At 39.3% G+C, this 21445-nt stretch overlaps 1 protein-coding gene and 1 pseudogene across 1 annotated transcript; both read right to left on the reverse strand.

Moving 5' to 3' along the window:
• Positions 1-10388: 10388 nt before the first annotated feature.
• LOC146701932 (cystatin-B-like) lies at positions 10389-10948 on the reverse strand. Its single transcript, XM_085469220.1, has 3 exons — positions 10874-10948; positions 10670-10771; positions 10389-10514 (listed from the first exon to the last, which is right to left on the reverse strand). The coding sequence occupies exons 1-3, from the start codon at positions 10946-10948 to the stop codon at positions 10389-10391; spliced, it is 303 nt and encodes a 100-aa protein (XP_085325346.1).
• A 7998-nt stretch (positions 10949-18946) lies between these two features.
• LOC146701933 (cystatin-B-like) lies at positions 18947-20136 on the reverse strand (annotated as a pseudogene).
• Positions 20137-21445: the final 1309 nt, after the last annotated feature.

The following is a 21445-nucleotide window of genomic DNA, read 5'->3' on the forward strand; positions in this document are numbered from 1 at the left end:
CAGTCTGTTTGACCTGCTCCCCTCAGGCAGGAGGCTCCGGTCCATTCGCACCAGAACCTCTCGCCATAAGAACAGTTTCTTCCCCTCTGCTGTTGGACACATGAACAATAAACGTACGACTGTTCCCACCACTAACACATGACCCTACGCTGTGTTCATTGCATCATTCCATGTTTCGGCACTGATCACCACCTGCACTCATGTATATATCTTTCTACGTAGCACTTTTAATTCTTATTCTTACTTTTATTTTTTTCATGTCTATATAAGCGCAATTTATGACAGTATGTTTGCACTGAAGCACCGCAGCAATTTCCTAATGTTGTAAACCTGCTCAACATTTGGCAATAAAACCCTTTCTGATTTCTGATTATGTTAAATTATGTTATATTATATCCCCTTTCACATTAGAGCCACAACAGGACCCACTAGAACATGGGAACAAGTAAAAGTGAAATATAAGAATATTCTACAGAATGGCAATATTCATCACTTATATTGCTTTTAGTCTCTTGGAAAGAGACCCTGAAATAAGCTGTTAGTTTGTTCATAACAGCAACCAAGAAAAGGGCAGAGCAAAAAAAAGACAGGTGGTGGTCCTGCACCCCTTCGTCAACAAGTTGGTTAAGTGAATAATACCCTCACGGGAATATCGATATCTCTCTATGAGCACACTGTCACGCTGAGCTAAAGGATCCTGTCTGTCCCGCAATATACGCTGAATTCTGAAAACTCTCCTTATCAATCTTGCACCTTCCGCAATGGGCTGCTCGCGTAAACGGACAGGACATGGCTGCGACAGGCTTCCCAAATCCACCTTCGCTTTTATAGCCGTGGTCTCTCATCTTGATTACACGAAGTAATTTACAATTACTACTCTGAAATATGAATTACATCTGTAATAATCACATACATGTAATAGAATGATTAATAGTACATTTCCCTTTTTTAGGGAATGACCTGTATGTATCTGTGTGAAATCAATAAATGGATCAAGTACTGCATTATCTTTAGTTACATTGATGTTATTTATTTATGGTGAAACAGTGGTGGAATATCGCTGTTGCTTTCGTATAAATGAAGCGGACATACCTGCGTGGCCGCGATCTAATCCTGTTTACATAAAGTAAACCTGCTCCCGAGCAGGTTTACGCTTACGGCTCTGTTGCTACGACAGCAAGTCCCGGATGAGCTTCGGGGAACCGAACGATCCAGGATCACGCGAAATCGTCAACAATCAAATCCAGCTAACTTACTTAGCGAGGAACGGACCCCTGATCTGGAGGCCTGGAGTTTGACACCCCTGCTCTAGTGTACACGCCTCTCTGTGGTTTAGATATTATTTTATTACTATTATTTGTGTTTAAGGCTGTAGAGATTAGATTTTACTGTTCCCTAGTTGTTGTTGTTTTGTTTAGTTTTTTTCTGGGGGGGAATCTTCTCTTCACATGCTTTTAAGTGAGTTTCAGGGTGCTCTGCTTAATTATTACTCTTTTCTAGTTAACATTTGGAGCCGGAAATGGTAGATGCAAAAATAAAAAAAATTTTAAAAAAGAGATTTTAATGACTGCAAACAGCATCAAAATAAAAAATAGGGAGATGAAAATACAGCCACAAAGTGATACAAACTAAAGGAAAAAAAATGCAGTATAGACAAACAGCTGAAAATGATGTGTTGAAGGTTGCAATAAGGCCACTATAAGATGGTCAACTAGATTAAATAGTTAATATATTTAAATAAATAAAGGAAGGCTGAATGATCCGGTCAAAGCATGGTGGAGATGTACAAACGATCAAGATGTGTAGAAGACATAACAAGGACATCTGCTGGATAAGTGGGACTAATTCAAGATTACAAAGAAATTCAGCTGTGGCTGACGTCTTAATACTGATTATCTTCTGTATGGACGACCATGTCCATCATTGTAAAACACAATAAATTAGAGAGATTAATAGCCTGAATAATTCTTTAATGTTTGGTTAGATTCTGTATATGCTGCACAAATATGTCTCTAAAAATAGGATAACATGTGTTGGACTTTTGGGAGTCTTCCCTCACACACACATACACACAGAGATAATTCAGACAAGAGTACTGTTAACCTTACAGTTATTATAGATGAAGCTCTGGACAAATATGAAAATAAAAAAAAAATCATCAGAAGCTGCAATAATGGTAAAAACAGAAGTTAATAACTAGCTAGAAATCAACAATCACAATCATTTAGTTTTTTTGCAGAATTTAACTTTTAATGCTTCAAATGATGAACTCCAGTTGTTAGATATTTTAGTATTATGGGAGCATTTACTGGGTACTTTTTTGATGATATTAGACAGAAGATTCTGTGACTCAACAATGCTCTTTATGTTAACCGTCATTTTCTCTTGCTTTGTCAACTCAAGATTTTATGGTGTGAAAGTAGATACTAAGGTTGGAGGGAAAACACCAACAAATCACTCTTTTACTCAGGGCCGGCCCGTGGCATAGGCCGTATAGGCAAATGCTAAGGGCGCCGTCCATCAGGGAGCGCCACGCCAGTGCCACAAATGTTGAAAAAAAAAAAAAGTTGGTACTATTATTTCTAAATACAAAAAATAATCCCACGTTAATTAAAATGCAAAGTAAAGCTTATTTAATAGAAATATTATTTGTTACAACATTACACTACACTGCTGATGTAGGGGGGCGCCACCTAAAATCTTGCCTGGGGCGCCAGATCGGTTAGGGCCGTTTCTGCTTTTACTTATCACTCCCTTGCAGAAGATGTTTATGTGAAGACTATCTGGGTTGTGTCAGAACTCACGGATGTAGGAGACCTCTGTATAAGATTTATAGGCCTTGATAGTGCATCTTACTGCAATTGTAGAACAAAGGATTCTAACTGTCTAGTGTTTAACGGACCTGTCAAAGGTATGTTGAGATATGATTGTAGAAGGCGTCTTTCAGAGCTGGGGGACCTTCCTTATATGGTTTTAACTTGAAACTTGTTGACACACGAACTTTCTGCCTATAAATACTGCTGCACAAAAGAATAAAACTTTGAGTTGATTTTGGGAAGGCAACCTGAACAGTCTCTGTATCATTTTGTTCTCCTAACTGCTCCCGACGTCATATCTGAGTGCTACTTGAGAATATATTGCTGAGTGTTACTTAATAATTTTGAATCTTATAGGGTAAAGACAAAACTCTGCTTATAGACGTCCACGATCCACGGACCAGACCCGGGACGGAGTTTCTTTCAATTTTGGTGTCAGAAGTGGGATACGCCGACGAAGGTAAATACGTGTCTTTTTTTTATTTATAAGACTGTGTTAGACCTTTCTCAGTGACCCACTTACTAAGTAAATTAAAACAGAAAGACACAGGAAGTTGCCTGTTGTTTTGAAAACGCATGCTAAAAAAGCGAGAAGTTGCTCGTTAAGTGAGAAGCTGCTCACCAAAAACAAAAGAAAAGATAAAATTGCTAGCAATAAATTGAAACCTCAGCTGTGCCACAGCAAAAATACTAGCATAAATCCTTCAAGCGTGTAAACCCCTCTGGAAATCACTGAACATGGGTCAGAATAATTCAAAGACAGGTCCGATGAAAAATCGAAATTAACTGTAAAACCGAAAAAATATATATGTAAAGTCACAAATAACGGCTCAGTACTACTCCCACCTCCGGTTACGTGTAACCCACGTCCGCGAATCGGTGAAGACTTCCATGATTACGTATCCAGAACATGTGGAAGTGCTTATGTGACTGATTTTGTCTACAACTTAAGAACTGTAAGTTTAATGCATTCTAATTTATTTCCGGAGCCCTATTCCGAACGATTATCGCCAGAAAACAGGTCAGTAGAAATGTTGAATACCAGGCACATGCAGAGGAGGGGGGGGGGGCTAGAGGGGCTTGAGCACCCGCCCCTTTCCTGATGGGTGCCCAAGGTGCCCTTTTGTTGAGGCAACTTTAAAAAAAATAATTTTTTTAAATGTGTGTGTGCGTGCGGAGTCCTGTCTGTGCCCCTCAACAATAATATTTAACTATTAATCACAGTTTTGCTAAATAAAAGGCTCTGGCTTGCATCAGTCACATGCTCACATTTAACCAATGATCGCCCTTGACGGCAGAACGCGCTGGTTACGAGCCGGGAACGAGCTCACAAAGAGCACGCGCACTTTTTCCGGTCCGCAGCTGTAGGAGAAACACGAGTTAACTCAGAGACACAGACTGATGCGACAAAACCAGTAAGTAGGTGTACAGCGTACTCTGTAGTGTATAGCACCCAGGAGTATTGGCTTATTACGTACACGTTGGTAAGCTGTCTTGTTGCAACTGACGAACTGAAACAAACGAGCGTGCTGTGTGTGCAACAGCGCGACAAACATTACCTGTCCTTTTATTAACTGCACAAGTAGTGCTGGTCATAGCTGCTGGCTACCTGTGTAAGGCTGTCATGGGTCTGTAGCTCTGTCACCGTTTTAGGGAACATATTTAGCTTTAAAGCAAGTTACAGGGCTTTTCCTGCCTTTCTGGAGGGATTATATTTTACTAAAAAACGATCTAATATGCATGTCCACATAATTATGCATTATTATAATTATAATATATTAAAAACACACGCTGTATTTTAAAGAACATACATTAAGAAGCAGATTATATTAGATTTATATTTTAAATAAGACAAAATTTGGATTTTACAACAGTAAAATTATTGTATCTCTACAGTTTAAAAATGTAATAAACTTTGCCCCTGCACAGAGTGGATAGTGAAACAAATGGAATCAACATAATGACATTATTTCATATTTATTACTTTTTTCCCCTCATTGCTTTATTATTGTAGCTCTAGTAATAAATAATAATGTAAGGATTCTGGATCAGCACCATGATGCCCACAGTATATACAGTATTCTGAAGGTCTAAAGTGTTACTGTGTGTGCGTGCATGTGTGTGTTTTATTTATATGGATTTTTTTTAATTATTACTCATGATATAACATTGTCCAGACATGCCTGGTAAGGACATGAGGAGGAAACAGTAGGAGCTGTGTGAGGCTACTAAAGGCAGTGCTATAACATTTTTCTGTCATCATTTTATTTTAGATTAAGTGCTGGAGTTGTTAGGTGTGGATAATTAGATTATAGTTTATTGCAATAGCAAGTTGTGCCTTGTTCTCAGATAGACAGCAAGTGGAGAGCGATATATGAAATGATGGGATGGAAGGAAGAAGAGAAGCAAAGAGTGATTCACAGGCAGAGCCTAAATTATTTCTCAGTTTTTTGTTGCCTTATGGTTCCAAGCGCTGTCACCAATCTTTGCATTTTGTTATTATCTCATGACATTTAATCAGCTACCATCTCTCCTATGGACTTTTTAATGTCTACAGTCTCAGATCAACACAGCCCTGCCCTCCAGCACCATCAGCAGCAACCCCTCAACAGCAACATTGTACCCATCAGGTAAAGCATCGGCTATGTTTGCTTTGCCTTGTTGCCCATATTAGATTCTTGATGAATGTGTGTTGTTGTTATTCAGCCTGGTTCAATGTGCCCCTTTTTAACTTTGAGCACCCGCCCCTTTAAACCTCTCTGCACAGCCCTGTTGAATACCATTTGCGATAAGAAAAGTAGTCTGCTTAAAAAGTCCTGTAGAAAATATATGATAGAATGCCGCGACGTGATACATCGAATGTCACCACTATGGAAAAAGGGACCGGAACCAGGTGTAGATGCTTTAACATCAAATAAAGCTAGTGCAGGCTCTAGCATAGAACATAAATCTACCACAGGAAAAGCTAGTCTTGCATGCCCAGCCGTTCAGCCTACGGCCCCACCGCCTTACGAAGATGAGACCGAATTAATAGTTGCTGCAGCAGCTGCACGCACACAACGTCAGCATTCTGATCCAACCAGCTTAAAAGAAAGTGACGGAAAACCGATCGCTAATTCTGATCTTGTTCAAACACTTTTGCAGGCTATACAGCTGCCATCGGCCGTTGCAGTCGTTAAAACGAAAGGACACAGTACAGCTGACACAGACGAAGCAGCAGGTAATGCCCTACCAGACGTGACTGCCAAGGCTGCAGCTGTGTCACAGCTCCCACCTCCACAGGAAGTATTATCTGTGCCCCTACAGCTGCCACTTGTTACACTCCCAGACTATTTAGAAACAAATTTTGATTTAAAATTTATACAAGAGCAGGCCTCTGCATCTGATTACACCTATTGGGAGGATAATGACTGTACCTTAGATGACAGAGATGGCCTATACAAAAATCTTGAGGGTTTGATTGCCCTCCCATCTTCCCTACTGCCAGTCCTTGTCCGACATTTTCACGGTGTGAGTCATGTCGGACAAAGAGGGGTAATAGGGGCAATAAAATCAAGATTTGTTATTGAGAAAACATCACATGCAGTAAAAAGCATATTAGCAACCTGTCTAACATGTGCACGAACTAATGTAGGGAGACCAAAAGCAAAACATCAGCATTTACCACAACCAGATTTTCCATTTCATACATTACAAATTGATTTTACACATATGCCAGCACAAGGAAGCATCAAGTACTTACTGGTAATAGTGGATCAATTTAGTAAATGGGTAGAAGCTTACCCAACATCAAAAGAAACTGCAGAAGTAGTCTGTCAAAAGTTGTGCAATGAAATAATACCCAGATTCGGAATACCTCACCAAATTAACAGTGATAGAGGACCTTCATTCACATCAGAAGTAATTCAAAAGTGTGCTAAAACTCTAGGAATAGACTGGAAATATCATGTGCCATACCACCCTCAGAGTTCAGGAGTTGTAGAAAGAATGAATAGGACCATAAAAAATCGCCTGACTAAAGCAATGATAGAAACAGGAATGACCTGGATCAAATTACTTCCTCAAGTCCTCTGCGAGATTAGAATGACTCCATCCGCAGCAACCAAATTATCTCCATTTGAAATAATCATGGGAAGACCATTTCCAACACCATGGTCAGCCTCCAGAGGGGCACCGCTATTGGAAGGGGATGTAGACACTGCATTGTCCGACTATGTTCACAATCTGGTAGAAACACTGAATAATAACTATCAGAAACTCTCTCAGCCTCTCCCTTCTACAGATCCAACCCATCCGTGGAAAACAGGAGACGTGGTGTTGGTGAAGTCGCTAAAACCAAGGACACCCGGGGAGGTCGTGTATTCCAGCCCCCAGACTGTACTTGCAGTGACGAGAACCAGCATCCTTACAGACGGACAACCGCAGTGGATACACGCCAGCAGGGTTAAGAGCAGCCCCACTGAACCATCTCAGGCGTCGGATCAAGCAGACGATGACTCAGGCGAGCCAGCGCCCGGAGCCAATATACATACACACACTCAATCACTGATTAACACACAACGCCTGAAAGAGCCAAGACTCAGAGAGCTCTTTGATCCTCCACATGAACAACAACAAGGTACTCGAACATCCAGCAGGAACAGAAAGCCGAGAGTACCACATGATGTCTAATCTGATAAAGCAAGACTCATTCCATCCTGATAATGGAGAAAATGAAATGCCCATTGTCATCATACGACGCTTATTCGATGTCTCTCGAACCTGGGACCAGGCCAGGAGACGACTGAAGAACTGTGTTTTTTCTTATATATTTAGGTTATTTATCATATCTATCGCATTAACTTTAGGATTTTTCTTTGCTATTTTGTATTGTAGACTGCAACCATGTTCACATTTTTGCAGGTCGTATTTTGCTGACAATACCTCATGCTCCATTTGGCAAGACACCCACCTAGTACGCTCCTCACGTTCCCTAAAATCAGTAAATAGCAACACAGATGCCACTAATAAACCATTTTATGCACCCCCTACAGCAGGAGTTAACTCCTGGTATGAAAATGCCAGAACAGCCGCTCGTGATTTAGGAACCAGTAACTGTTATGTCTGTTCAAAGGGCAATCCAGAACAGGTAATAGTAGGATACCCCATATCCGGTTTCCCCCTCACTGAGGGACTAGAGAAAATCGGCGGAGATAATGCTCTCCTCAAAGACACTTTACAGTTGACTCTGAGCCCTCTCGACTGCCTACTTAGACACACACACACACCAACTAACCCTGAGACTCCATTAGGCGAATTATTGAAGTTGTCTAATGACACCGCAGGGACCTGCGCCCCAATGAAACGCCCCAAGAATAGGTTAAAACCCTCACTGCCCCTAGGACAGATCCCTCTCCATTTTAATACTAGCATGATATGTCTGCGCAGACTAAAGTTAACTGGCCCAGACACCCACATAGATTATACAAAGGATAACTATACATTCTTCTCTGACTCCCCAGGTGCACGCTGCAATGAGACATGGCTAGCTGTCTCTGTGGCTGAAGTTTTATCATATCTGGAGGAACACACACACAGTTCAAGTTCGAGCGGAGAATCGATCATTGTTCCCCCAGAGGGTGTATTATATGACACTGACTGGGGGAAGTTAGTTAAATCACACATGGTCACGCGCCTAACTAGAGCAATCCCTAATGGTTATTGGTTGTGCAACAATACTCTTAGATTAGCCTTACCTGTTAATTGGACCGGTACCTGTGGTCTAGTAACTTTAGCCCAAGAACTACTAATACAACAAACCTCGGATCTGCCTGTATCCAGCAGACGTACAAAACGCTCCGCTTACTCACATGACATTTACATAGATGCTATAGGAGTTCCACGCGGGATACCAAATGAATTAAAGGCACAAGGAGAAACCTCTGCAGGGTTTGCCTCAATATTACCGTGGGTGCAGATAAACAAAAATGTAGCCTGGATTAATTATGTTTATTACCATCAGCAAAAATATATTAATCTGACCAATACGGCCCTTACAGCCCTAGGAGAACAGATGTCTGCTACCTCTTTAATGACCATGCAAAATAGAATGGTCTTAGATATGCTGTTAGCTGAGAAAGGAGGTGTCTGTGCTATGTTTGGAGATGTATGCTGTACCTTCATTCCCAATAATACTGCCCCTAATGGTTCATTCACACAAGCTATGAATAAACTTAAAACATTGCAGATAGAACTGAGAACCAATGCAGGTCATGGTCAGTGGCTAGACAAGTGGTTACAGGACATGTTTGGAAGATGGAAGGAACTAATTGTAGCCTTTGTAACAGTATGTATTATTTTGTTTTTGATGATTATTGCCTGTTATGTGATGCCATATATATGCTCAATGATGACCCGTATAGCTACTAGTAAAGCTGCCTCAACGTATTTGAAATTGACAAAAACTGACCCAGATAATGTGCCAGATGTCGCCAATGATGATCCTGATGTATATATTGAGCATTAGGTTGTGAATTACTCCGTTATCCAAGAAGGGAATGAAGTTTTTTTGTTGTTTTTTTTTCCTTAGAATTTTGATATCAAGCTTGCTCGGAGGACAAGTTACATTTTCCTTTAGATTATGTTATTACATTTTGCCTTTATATTGTGTTATTATTGTGTGATAATAAAGAAGGGAACTGTTAGATATTTTAGTATTATGGGAGCATTTACTGGGTACTTTTTTGATGATATTAGACAGAAGATTCTGTGACTCAACAAGGCTCTTTATGTTAACCGTCATTTTCTCTTGCTTTGTCAACTCAAGATTTTATGGTGTGAAAGTAGATACTAAGGTTGGAGGGAAAACACCAACAAATCACTCTTTTACTTATCACTCCCTTGCAGAAGATGTTTATGTGAAGACTATCTGGGTTGTGTCAGAACTCACGGATGTAGGAGACCTCTGTATAAGATTTATAGGCCTTGATAGTGCATCTTACTGCAATTGTAGAACAAAGGATTCTAACTGTCTAGTGTTTAACGGACCTGTCAAAGGTATGTTGAGATACAATTGTAGAAGGCGTCTTTCAGAGCTGGGGGACCTTCCTTATATGGTTTTAACTTGAAACTTGTTGACACACGAACTTTCTGCCTATAAATACTGCTGCACAAAAGAATAAAACTTTGAGTTGATTTTGGGAAAGCAACCTGAACAGTCTCTGTATCATTTTGTTCTCCTAACTGCTCCCGACATCGTAACTAACCCGCTGACGGCATATCTGAGTGCTACTTGAGAATATATTGCTGAGTGTTACTTAATAATTTTGAATCTTATAGGGTAAAGACAAAACTCTGCTTATAGACGCCCACGCCTCGGGGAAACCCGATCCACGGACCAGACCCGGGACGGAGTTTCTTTCACCAGTCAGTGCTATATGTCTAGAAATAACGATTTTTTAAAATATATTGATTATAACTTTAACTTTTGAAGGAGCATTATTGCAGTTTTTTCTTTCAGGATAATAAAACAGCACATGTCATGAGGCAGCAGCTTGGAGGCAGAGAGCAGCTGAAATACAAAGTGTGACCTCATTAAAAAGGTTGGATGGGATCTTTGTCATGATGGTCTTCCACGCCAGTAACTACGGCTTCTCCTCCATAACATGGAAGCTTCTTCCAGACCCGCAGATGAAGGTAGCTGGATCCTCCCACATGTACCTGCAGTCAAATCAGAGGAAACTTGTACTTGTTGAACACTGAAGATCTTCAATCTGCTCAACAGCTCATCTGGATCTCACAAGTAACTCAGTCCATAAACACTTTCTTTATTTTCTTCCATTAATAATCACTATCATGTCTGATGTCACAGTTACCTTGATGTCATAGTTGATTCCTTGCACCACTTGACTCTTGTACTGAACAGCTTTGAACACGACATATGCTTCATTTCTTTTTTCCTCTACTTGACACTTAACCTGTGTATGGACAAAATAAAAGTAAAACATGACATAAAATGCAGAGCACAGAGTTGATGTGTCTGTTTAATATGTGAGTCTGAATGTTGTGAAGAAGCTCACCTCATCACAGATTGTCTGAATTTCCTCATCAGCGTCTTTCACCTTCGAGAATCCTCCACATTTTATGGCATCCATTGTGAAAGTCCGCTGAAATAAACAGAGGAGACAGTTTTCTTGTTGTATGTGTCTAAAACATACTGGTGCCAGTCCAAGTACATATACTGGGTAAGTGACCTGGAAACTTACTGGAAGGTGACTCTAACGCATGATAGGAGGAGCAACATGTGACACGACAGCCCCTAAATGTTTGCTTAGAATGTCTTCTTGAAATATCTACTTGTGTAATTGTGTCTTAAATTATCTGTGTCTTTAAAACAGATAAACCTTTGCTTTTATATTAACATTTTTTTAGACGACTGCATGAGTAATGATGCTATAATTGACTCTTGCACACGGGACGTGGGGAAGAAAAGTATTTAGAAGAAAAGACCCTTCATCATTCCATGTTTGGCACTGATCACCACCTGCACTCATGTATATATCTTTCTACGTAGCACTCTTAATTCTTATTCTCATGTATATATCTCATGTACAGCTCATGCACATATCTTTCTACATAGCACTTTTAATTCTTATCCCTACTTTTATTTTTTCATGTCTATTTAAGTGCTATTTATGACACTATTTAAGTGCTATTTATGACACTATGTTTGCACTGAAGCACCGCGGCAATTTCCTAATGTTGTAAACCTGCTCAACATTTGGCAATAAACCCCTTTCTGATTCTGATTCTGATTCTGATTAAACTTCAGTCTCACATGGTTGTTGCTACAAGAATGTAAAATATGATTTTGTGAATTTGAAAACACAAAGCATTGTGTGCTAAAATCCTTCAATTCAGAGCCTGGAGACATGCTTACAGCATTTCTCTCTCATATCCTTTGCAGCTCTCTTTTTTAGCTCATTATTTTCTCACCTTTTTTACTTTTCTGGTTATTGCACCCTCTCAGATGTGACTACAGGGAAGCTCTCTGTCCATATCTCTTCCTGCTGTACTGCCCTCTGATGACTTCTTTGCCCTTCTCTCAATCTTTTCTATCTTTTCTTCACATCTTTCAAACCTACATAACTTTTTCACACCTCCTGATATAAAACTCCATAGTTTTTTTTGTTCTATATAAATCTCTGCTTTTTCACCTCCTCTGCTATAGTCCATCCTTTCTCCCTTTTACCAGGATAAGAAACTGATTCTTAATACTTAATTTTGGATGAATTGTTTTCCTAAACGCTGCCAAAATCCAGGTTTTACTGATAAATCTTTGCTTGGTGGAGGGACTTTAAATACTAATAAACCATATACTACATGTGCATTTTAAAAACTCACATCAATTCGCTGATGGTGTATGATATTAAAAAGGAAAGGAAGGCTGCTTTTTGATAAGGTATGCTGCAAATGCTTATCTTATCAGCTCAGTGTGGGATCACCACAGTCATAGTTGGGATATATTGTGTACAGCAAATATATCCCAACTATATCCCAACAAATCAAACAAAGCCACTTTAATGTGTCGCATGCTCAATTTGAAGCTTGTAAACATCATGTTTTAATGATAATACATTCCCAATAACTGAAATAACCCTTAGCCTGAGAGACGGAGGCAATATGAATAAATAAAACAGATGAGATTTCTAGTACAAACTGTAAACGTCATCCCAACTGTGAGCATTTGCTCCCATATTCTGCCAAATGCTTGTAATCAATCTAAAAATATGTTTGAGATATTACTATTCTGGATATTAATGCATAATTTAGTACTGTTTTCATCTCTGTGGTGTTTATGCTTAGCTTCCTGAAGGTCATTTGGCCAATTTTGAAGAAGTGGGGCTCTCATCTAAGTGTTTCCTTTCCACAGCCTTCTGTGGAAGGTGTAAATGAGGAGAAACCGAGAGCCAATAATAACTTTCACGTTCATTTCCAGGCTATTTTATTTCTCCAAGTACTGTGAATTGGCCCAAGGCTGCAAATTATGGAAGTGATATTTTCTAAAAAAAAAAAAATGCATTCTTCGCAAAAGATTTTTACTATTTAGATTCAGTCTTTTTTGGGTGTCCCCCTCCTCACAGCAAAATTGTGTGCAAGCATAAAAATCAGCACTAATTGTCTTTAAAGACCATCATGTGAATTTGGTTCTCCTGCTGATTTAACAAGCTGCTGCAGTGCTTTGTGACATTTTTGGCATATTTAAAAAATTATTTTTAACCCATTTTGACCCCGTGTGGTTATTTTTGACTGACTCCTATCAGACCTGATCTGAGTCAGTTCACTTCCTAGTAATGGTATTTTATTAAAATTGGGTCTGAATGGCTAAAATAATTATGTTCATCTCTATGTTATGTTCTAAGACATCCAGTGGGATCTTGCCTGGGTATTTTCCCTTTGGAGATTATCAGTGCACACCTAACTCAAAGGCAATTATGAGTAAGACCCAGAAACTACTGGAGAGCTTATACTTTATGAGTAGTAATATACCTATAGCTGTTGTGAACTTCACACAAAGTTTGTGGTAACAAAATCAAACTGAGGAGGATCTCGTTTGAAAAAAAACCACACAGTCACGAGACAAAATAAAAACAGACTGCTCAAAGCAAAAGCAGAGCCCTCGCAGCTGGTAGTACAAAAACACGGTGACAACATGCGTATCAGATACCCTCAGTGCCAAAAGCATAAATATGAAAAAGGTGGGATCACCAAGAATATCCTAAAAACGGCGTTGAGGTGGGTGTTACAGTGAAAAAACAAAAAGCAGCCAAATTTTCATCTGAAAATGTTGAATTTTAGTAAAAACAATACTCTGTAGTTTGATACTGTCGTTACAGACAAAGCAGATGTTTAAAGCCTTTGGACGCTCATTTGAAATGCACTCATTCTCCTTATCAGCTGGAAATATTAAAGCCGTAAAATGACTTTTTCGAACGGATAAAAACTATTGAACAACAGCAATGATGAGCCTGTTCCAAAATTTGAATGTACATGTGTTGAAGGTGCGGGTCTTGTTGAATTATTAAACATACTTTCTTTAATTTTTCGAGCCACAAAAACAACAACTTTTAATTTTCTTCTGCTTGAGTCTCGGCCTCGGGTAGTTCTACTTATCATTGCTCAGTCTGTTGTCTGTTTGTGCTACTTTTTCAAGGAGCAGCGGATTACTGGTAAGGGTGACTTTATGTGTTTAGTTACTTAAGTGGTAGTACTGTGGATAGTTTTACCTTACATACACAGAACTGCCAGTACAGCTTCTGAGGTAACTGTTTACAAAATGTTATATTCTATCCACAAATTCTTTGCAATTTTACATTGATAAACATTATCCTTAACACATTTGGCCCACATAAAGTACTATGGCCACCACACTGTCATTTATAATTGTTTAAATAACTCGTGTCTTAAGTCATGCCAAATAAAAAAAGTCGCATGGTTCACTTTTATATCACAAAATGTTAGAAATATAAGTCGTTCATAACAAACTGAAAGGCTGGGAGTTTAAAATGCAAACCGATGGAAGCAGAAGTAGAAGACTATAATGTCACAGAGCACACAGTGTCTATTATTGTGTAGACATTTATAAATAAGAGCTTAATAAAGATGCTTAATTTCTTAAGAAATAAACAGGTGGAGTAATCTTTATCAAAAGTGGATGTTGCATCTGTGGCTAAACCCCTGTACCCAAAAACTTTAAAAATCTACTGTGTGTGAGGCTGTGTAAGTAAAGCTTGCCCTTCACACCCGCGTGTAACAAACCATTTGTTGGGGGTTGTGGATTTGGCACCTCAGCATTGTGAAAGTGGGGAAACATGTTTCTGGCTGTGCATAAGATTTCTGCTTACAACTTAGAATCTCAGTTCTAAATGAAATTCAGATGTTTTTTAAGTATGGCTAATGTATTAATTGACTTCTAAGGCACACACACACACACACACACACACACACACAACAACAACAACAACACCAGCACAGAGAAGAAGAAGAGGGGGTCGTTTTACTATGCATCATAAAAACGCAATCATTCATCTTCCAACTGTATCTTTCTGTTCTGTCTTTAGAATCATTGGTTGTTTACTGAGCCGTACTTTGGGAGTCATACTGTTGTGATACTGGGGAAAAAGGGTAAGGTTTGATAGACTATACCCTTACACACATAACTTGAAAAACCTAAAGAGTGTGTGAGACTGCTAGCTGCGTTGTTTAGCAATAAATTTATCTACAAATGTGTTAGTAAAGAGTGACTTGTACTTCTGTCCCATTAAGCAACGGTTTAACAAATTTCACTGCAAACTATAAAAGGAATCTGGATTTAAATAGAACATAGTAGTGCAGGAAACACTAGTATGTGTCTATGGAACAAATCTCCTTCAGTGTTCAAATGACCAAAGTGAGGCCTACAGGCGTTTCTCTCAGTTGGTTGTGTTCAGGGAAAAAAGCAGCTAAATACACTGAGACTGCTCCACATTGTTAGTGGGTTAACTCTGGATATCTGTAGGTTTTGTCAAACTTGGAGTGAACAAAAGCAGAAAAACAGTAAAAGATGCAGACGGTGAAAGTCTGGTTTATTTCATTAACACAATGAAACATTTTACAGTCCACAGAGCAAAGTAGCATACATGATAAATAGATACACATAACATGGACAGTGAGAAGTAAAACTCGTCGTCTTACCACATGTTATATTCTGTAAACTTAAAATAACCACAGAAATTAGAGTTTAGTGTTTTAAAGTCATTATTAAAAGCATGAGTCAACATTACTGAAGTGACACTTTAACGATGCTTCATATCACAGTCTTTATGATGATAAAACATGTTCTCTCGTTAGTAGTTGTCTGCGCTGTCACTTGTCATGAAAATGTCCCGAGCCTGGGTTCCTCTTCAATTATCATTGATCATTAATAGGACGCACAAAAGATTTGTTACATTATCCCCATAAACAACGCGCTTTTATAGAAATCATTGTGACACAGATATTTAGATTCTTGCTTCACAATGTGCCCGAACTCAAAATCTTTAGAGTTTCATATTTATAAAGTATCGCAAAGAATACATTTATACCATTGTGTGAGCTACACTTCTTGTAAAAAACTGATTGGTAATGCGTTTGAGAAAAGCTCCTGCTGTGACCTTCCTTCTGTGAGGGCACACACACTCACACACACACACACACACACACACACACACACACACACACACACACACACACACACACACACACACACACACACATAGAGAGAGAGAGAGAGGGGGGAGATCATTAATACAAAGGATTGGAGCCGTTTTTGGATTTTCACTTGTTGTTGGCTTTAATATGAACAGTCACATGAAATTCATTCCAGTTTTTTTTTTTGCCTTTGCTTCAATTAAGATGTTTCTTTAAATCTACAACAGCTTCCTTTTCAAAAAAGTTTACTGACATAGTAAGGAAGTAGCTAGGGACCTCAGTAAGTATGAGCAACAATAGCTTAGGGACAGTTTCTACAATAAAGAGGATTTCATCATCATCTGCTGTTCGTCAAAAAGTGCCGTATTAAAAACAATTCAGCGGACCCTCAGAGTGCGGATACAAACTGTTTTCAGCTGTAGAGGTAGAGGTACGCTTCATGTACTTATCAACATACAGTTTAGCGGAGTGGATTAGAGTGCATTGGTGCTTGGGCCTCTTTTATTTAGCACGGTTATACCATTGTGAATTTAGCTATACGAATATGCTCAAGAGTCTATCATATGTTTGACATGCAACTAAAAATTCGAAAATATATATTTTTTAAATCAGTAGCTTTGCAAATTTAGAGGAAATGTTTTCGGACAACATATGTGTCACGTTTTAAACAGGGTTTGAATAATCAGCACTGACATACAGACATTTATGCCCTGGGTATAACAGACATGCTTACCTTGTGAAAGGCCCTCGGATTTCTTGGAGCAGAGAAACATTCTGTATTGTTGCTTTTCTCTATTGTATAAGCAGCACCCGACTGTCAGAAACGCTCTGTGCGGGTAGCAAAGTCGGCTACAACGCCCATTCAGGTGAAAAAATAAAAAGTTAAAACGCTATACCTTGCGGCAGTTGTGAAGTATAGTGTGGAATATACTGTGTGTCTGATGGGGTGTTTTTATATAGGTGGGGCTACTTTCAGTTGACCTCTGAGATGTAGAAATAAAAGAGCACGATGTAAGGAAGAAAGGTGGCAGGCCTTTGGAGACTCTGTTGGACATGGTTTCTGTTGGCCTCTGACATGATAAGACTAGTTGCATTAAAGCCATTAACTGTTTGTGAAGAAACATCTTTGGGCTGAGATGCTCTTGATAAGGAGCATCTTTTGTTGCTTTGTAGACTGTTGGGCACCTAACTGCACCCCCTCTGATTAGCTATGTGTAATCATCGAGTCTAACTGTTGCAGAGTGTGGGAATTAACTATTTGTGAAGAAACACCTTTGGGCTGGGATGCTCTTGATAAGGTCTCCTCTTTTGTTGCTTCATACCTTTTTTACAGACTGTTGGGAGCCTAACTGTACCCCCCCCCCTCTGTCTAACTGTTACAGAGTGTGTGAATATGTGTTTTTTAGAAGTATCACAGTTTATTTCTAAAGGGATACATGTTGTTTGCGGTGCTCTATTTAAAACTATTGGCCTGTGAAACTTTTAGAAAAGTGAAATGCCCCTAAAGTAGTTAAATCATCTATGTGTAATCATCGAGTCTAACTGTTGCAGACTAGTAGATAATTATAAGACTAGTTGCATTAAAGCCACATTGAGGTTGATACAGCGCTAGTGCAAATATGTACTTTTAGAAGTATCACAGTTTATTTCTAAAGGGATACATGTTGTTTGTGGTGCTCTATTTAAAAACTATTAGCCTGTGAAACTATTAGAAAAGTGAAATCTTCCTAAACTAGCTAAATTAAATGCTGTGTGGGAATACACGGTTTTTAGAAGTATCACTGTTTATTTCTAAAGGGATACCTGTTATTTGCGGCCCTCTGTTTGAAAACGATTTGCTCCTAAATACCACTGAAGAAAATGCAAAAGGCTCCTAACTAGTTAAAATACCCCTAAAGTAGTTAAATTAAATCATCTATGTCTAAATAACAGAACTCTGAGACCTATACAATCCTTTAAAAAGAGTTTAATTAAAACACATAATGGTTTCATTAAATAATACGCTATTAAACACATGTGAACTCATATGACCCCCTGGACCCACATGCACGTGCAAAAAGTCCGTTCTCGCGCACGTGCACACGCACATGGACGCGGAGGGGGATAGGGGAGGGGGGAAATGCCCGCGGGGGTGGGGGGCGAGGGGTGGGGGGGGTGGAATGCCCTCGGGGTGGGGGGGGCAAAAAAAGCTATAGGTATTTTACTACTTTTATGTCTCATCTGGCCTGAGATCTCCTTGGGATCCTCTGGAGGATCAGGAAAGCGTTGCTGGGTAGAAGAAAACATGGTGGTAACAAAGTAATAAATCAAGCCAACTGCTACTGAAAACAAGAAGTAATTGAAACATGAAAAACAAATGCATGAACATGAATGAACTGATGAAGAAGCACTAACACTAAAAACCCCAAACAGAAAAATACATTTAGATAACTCCGTTAGTTCAAACTGTATTCATGTGTCTAACCTGAAATGAAACAGTGCCATGCCTTATTCATTACAAGGCAGTCCATTTTGGACTATCTTGTAATCCAATGAAACCAGAAGTCAGAGCGAGATTTCAAATTTAGAAGTTCTCTGCTCCAGTCCTCTTTGTCTTGTGCTAGTGCGCAATGCACAACGCTAGTTTTTGATCATTACTAATGTGGCCTTATTGCTTCGTAGCCGATATCAATCTGGGTCTGGGTACGTGTTTCATCAGGAGAACGTCCAGGAAACCATGGACAACTTCAAGTTCCTGGTCAAAGACAGCAAACCAAAGGTGGTCAGTGACAACGTCTTCCACGTCCAGTGGTCCCTCATCAGCTTTGAGCACAAAAGGTCTGCACCATTTCCCAAAAAATATACATATTTTATATTGATTACCTGTTGCCCATATTAGGAAAGAGACGTGTTTACCTTCACTGATTATGCAATTGTCTGGCCTCTTTCAGTGTGACAAATGAAGAAATAGGGTCTGCTCCTGAAACTGCAGGTTTTTCACAAAATTAGAAATTACAACAGAAAAAAAATAATCAGCTTCATTTATTTACCCACCTCGTATTTAACTGATCAACTTTGCCTTCCATTATCTACAGTATGTTATTATATGTAAACAAGGAAAGCTTTTCCCTCATGAAGAGGCAGGTTATTAATGGATTACAATGAGAGCACAGGCTGTAGGCACTGATGTTTTGGCTGGTTCATTGTCCCATTAGAAGTACTCAATACTGTCATATTGAGTCTTGGGTGCTGCAGATCAGTCAGCTCGAGCTCTTCTCCATCACACGGGAGTTTTTCATAAACACGGAGGTGAACATATTCTTCATCTCCAACATAGAGCTGCAAGGAAGTACAAGAAAAGTTAAAGGAGATCATGTGCACATAGAAGTGCTGATCATTTTAACACAGCTGTGGTAAGTCACACTAGCCAAACGACATGCTAACATGTAGAAAAGGAGAATCTACACCTTCATATATATAGAGTGCCTGATGGCTCACAAACAGAACGTTTGTTGGGCTCTGTTCATGGCTGAAACAGTATGAAGTGCACATGAATTTTCATTTTATTTTGCAGGTTTCTCTCAAATTTTGCAGTGATAAGTAACATTTCAGGCTAAAAAGTCTAAAAGTTTTGTATGAGCCTCTGCATAAATGTAAAACCACATAAGCGCAGAGTGTAGAAGCAGTAGCTGAAAAAAAAATCCAGTGATCATCGCTTTAGTTTCCCCTGAGAGATCAGATCATCTACCATCAATACTCTTATTGATGATATGTTTTTATATTGAAGAGATTTGTAAAGTTGCCACTGTTTACATTACAAACATTACCATAATGAAGTAGTTGGTCCCAGCTACGACCTGTGTTTTGTAGCTCTGTGGCGAATAAAGCCTTGAAAACCTCGAAGTTTCGAAGTTTCTCTTGGCTTTCTGCTCTGCGAGAGGTTTCATCTAAATAAAAATGACAATAGCATCTACATGAAGCACAGGCCCTGTGTGTGCATAAAGATGTGAGTGTAAAATCTTTGTCTTCTACTCACTGCATCACAGATCTTCTGAACTTCTTCATCAGCCTCCTTTTCCTCGGTAAGCCCTCCGCACATCGGCATTTTGACACATGTGGATACCCCTTCGGCGCCAGCTGCGGTCGCAAGGCTGGAACCGACAAAAACACCCTGATAATGGACTGTGTTTAGACTGTTCCTTCCCATTCCATGCAAGGCCACCTGGGTTGGCTGGAAGACTGTTTACTTAGCCTAGCAGGGCGAAGGACACTGTCTCAGCTGAACTCTGGACATGCACACACATACATATACACTGATATGCACACACTCATCCCCCCTCCCTTTCCAAAAGCCTTCGATGCTTGTTCCCTCCTGGGAACACGGTGGGTCTGAGCCCGCGCTGGAATGGTAGCGCTGGGCAGGATGGCTGCTGTGTTTGCTTCGGGGGTTCCTAATTCACTGCAGGGCAACCTGCACGTGGCGAATAAAGCCTTGATTGATTGATTGATTGATTGATTGATTGATTGATTGATTGATTGATTGATTGATTGATTGCTCAGAATTACTGTTATTCATGCCTTTATTTCATCATGTCTAACTTATTGTAATTCATTGTTCACTTGTCTTTAAAAAAACAAACAAACCTTGAGCTCTGGGTGTTTTTCCACTTATTTTCAGACCAGTCCTTATGCCTGAGCACTTTCAGAGGAATAGTTTTATTTGACAAAAAAGTACCATTTGACATACATAAATCAGTATTTTTGCACCAGAAGGTGATTTCCAATGAGCTGTTAGCCAAAAAGCTGGTATAACTTAGTATAATCTACAGTTCTTAAAAAAATGAAGAAACTGAACAACAAGTGAGTGGCAGACCTAAAGAAAAAACAACAACAACAACAACAAAACAAAAAACAACCTACAACGGATTAACTGTATCTGAAAGCATTGCCCTCAGAAATGAGAAAAAATATCTGACACAGTCGGTCCATCTACCGTTTACCATTTTCAAGGAAAGCTGAAATATGTAAAGTTACACAAGAACTGCACTGAATATCAGTGGCCACAGGTCTTATGGAGAGATGAAACCAGATTTGAAGTTTTTGGTTCAAATAATTCTCTCAACTTCTTACTGAACAATATTATAGTTATGTTATGGACACAATGTCTCTCATCTTTCATTTGAGGGTATCCACATTCAAATTGGATGAAGGGTTTAAGAGTTTCAGCTACTTAACATATGCCACCCTCTTTTTAAAAGAACTACAAGTAATTGGACAATTGACTCAAACGCTATGTGCTATGCAGATGTGGGCAATTCATTCATTATGTTATTATCAATTAAGCAGATAAATGGCCTTGAGCTGATTTGAGGCGTGGTGCTTGCATTTGGAATATTTTGCTGTGAACAGTAGTGTTGTGCAGATCAATATTGAAGTTTTTGGTT

The sequence above is a fragment of the Copadichromis virginalis genome, linkage group LG9 (assembly GCF_057382275.1).
Source record: "Copadichromis virginalis isolate Kocher_CV1m ecotype Utaka linkage group LG9, C_Virginalis_male_GT1.1, whole genome shotgun sequence".
NCBI classification, from domain to species: Eukaryota; Metazoa; Chordata; class Actinopteri; order Cichliformes; family Cichlidae; genus Copadichromis; species Copadichromis virginalis.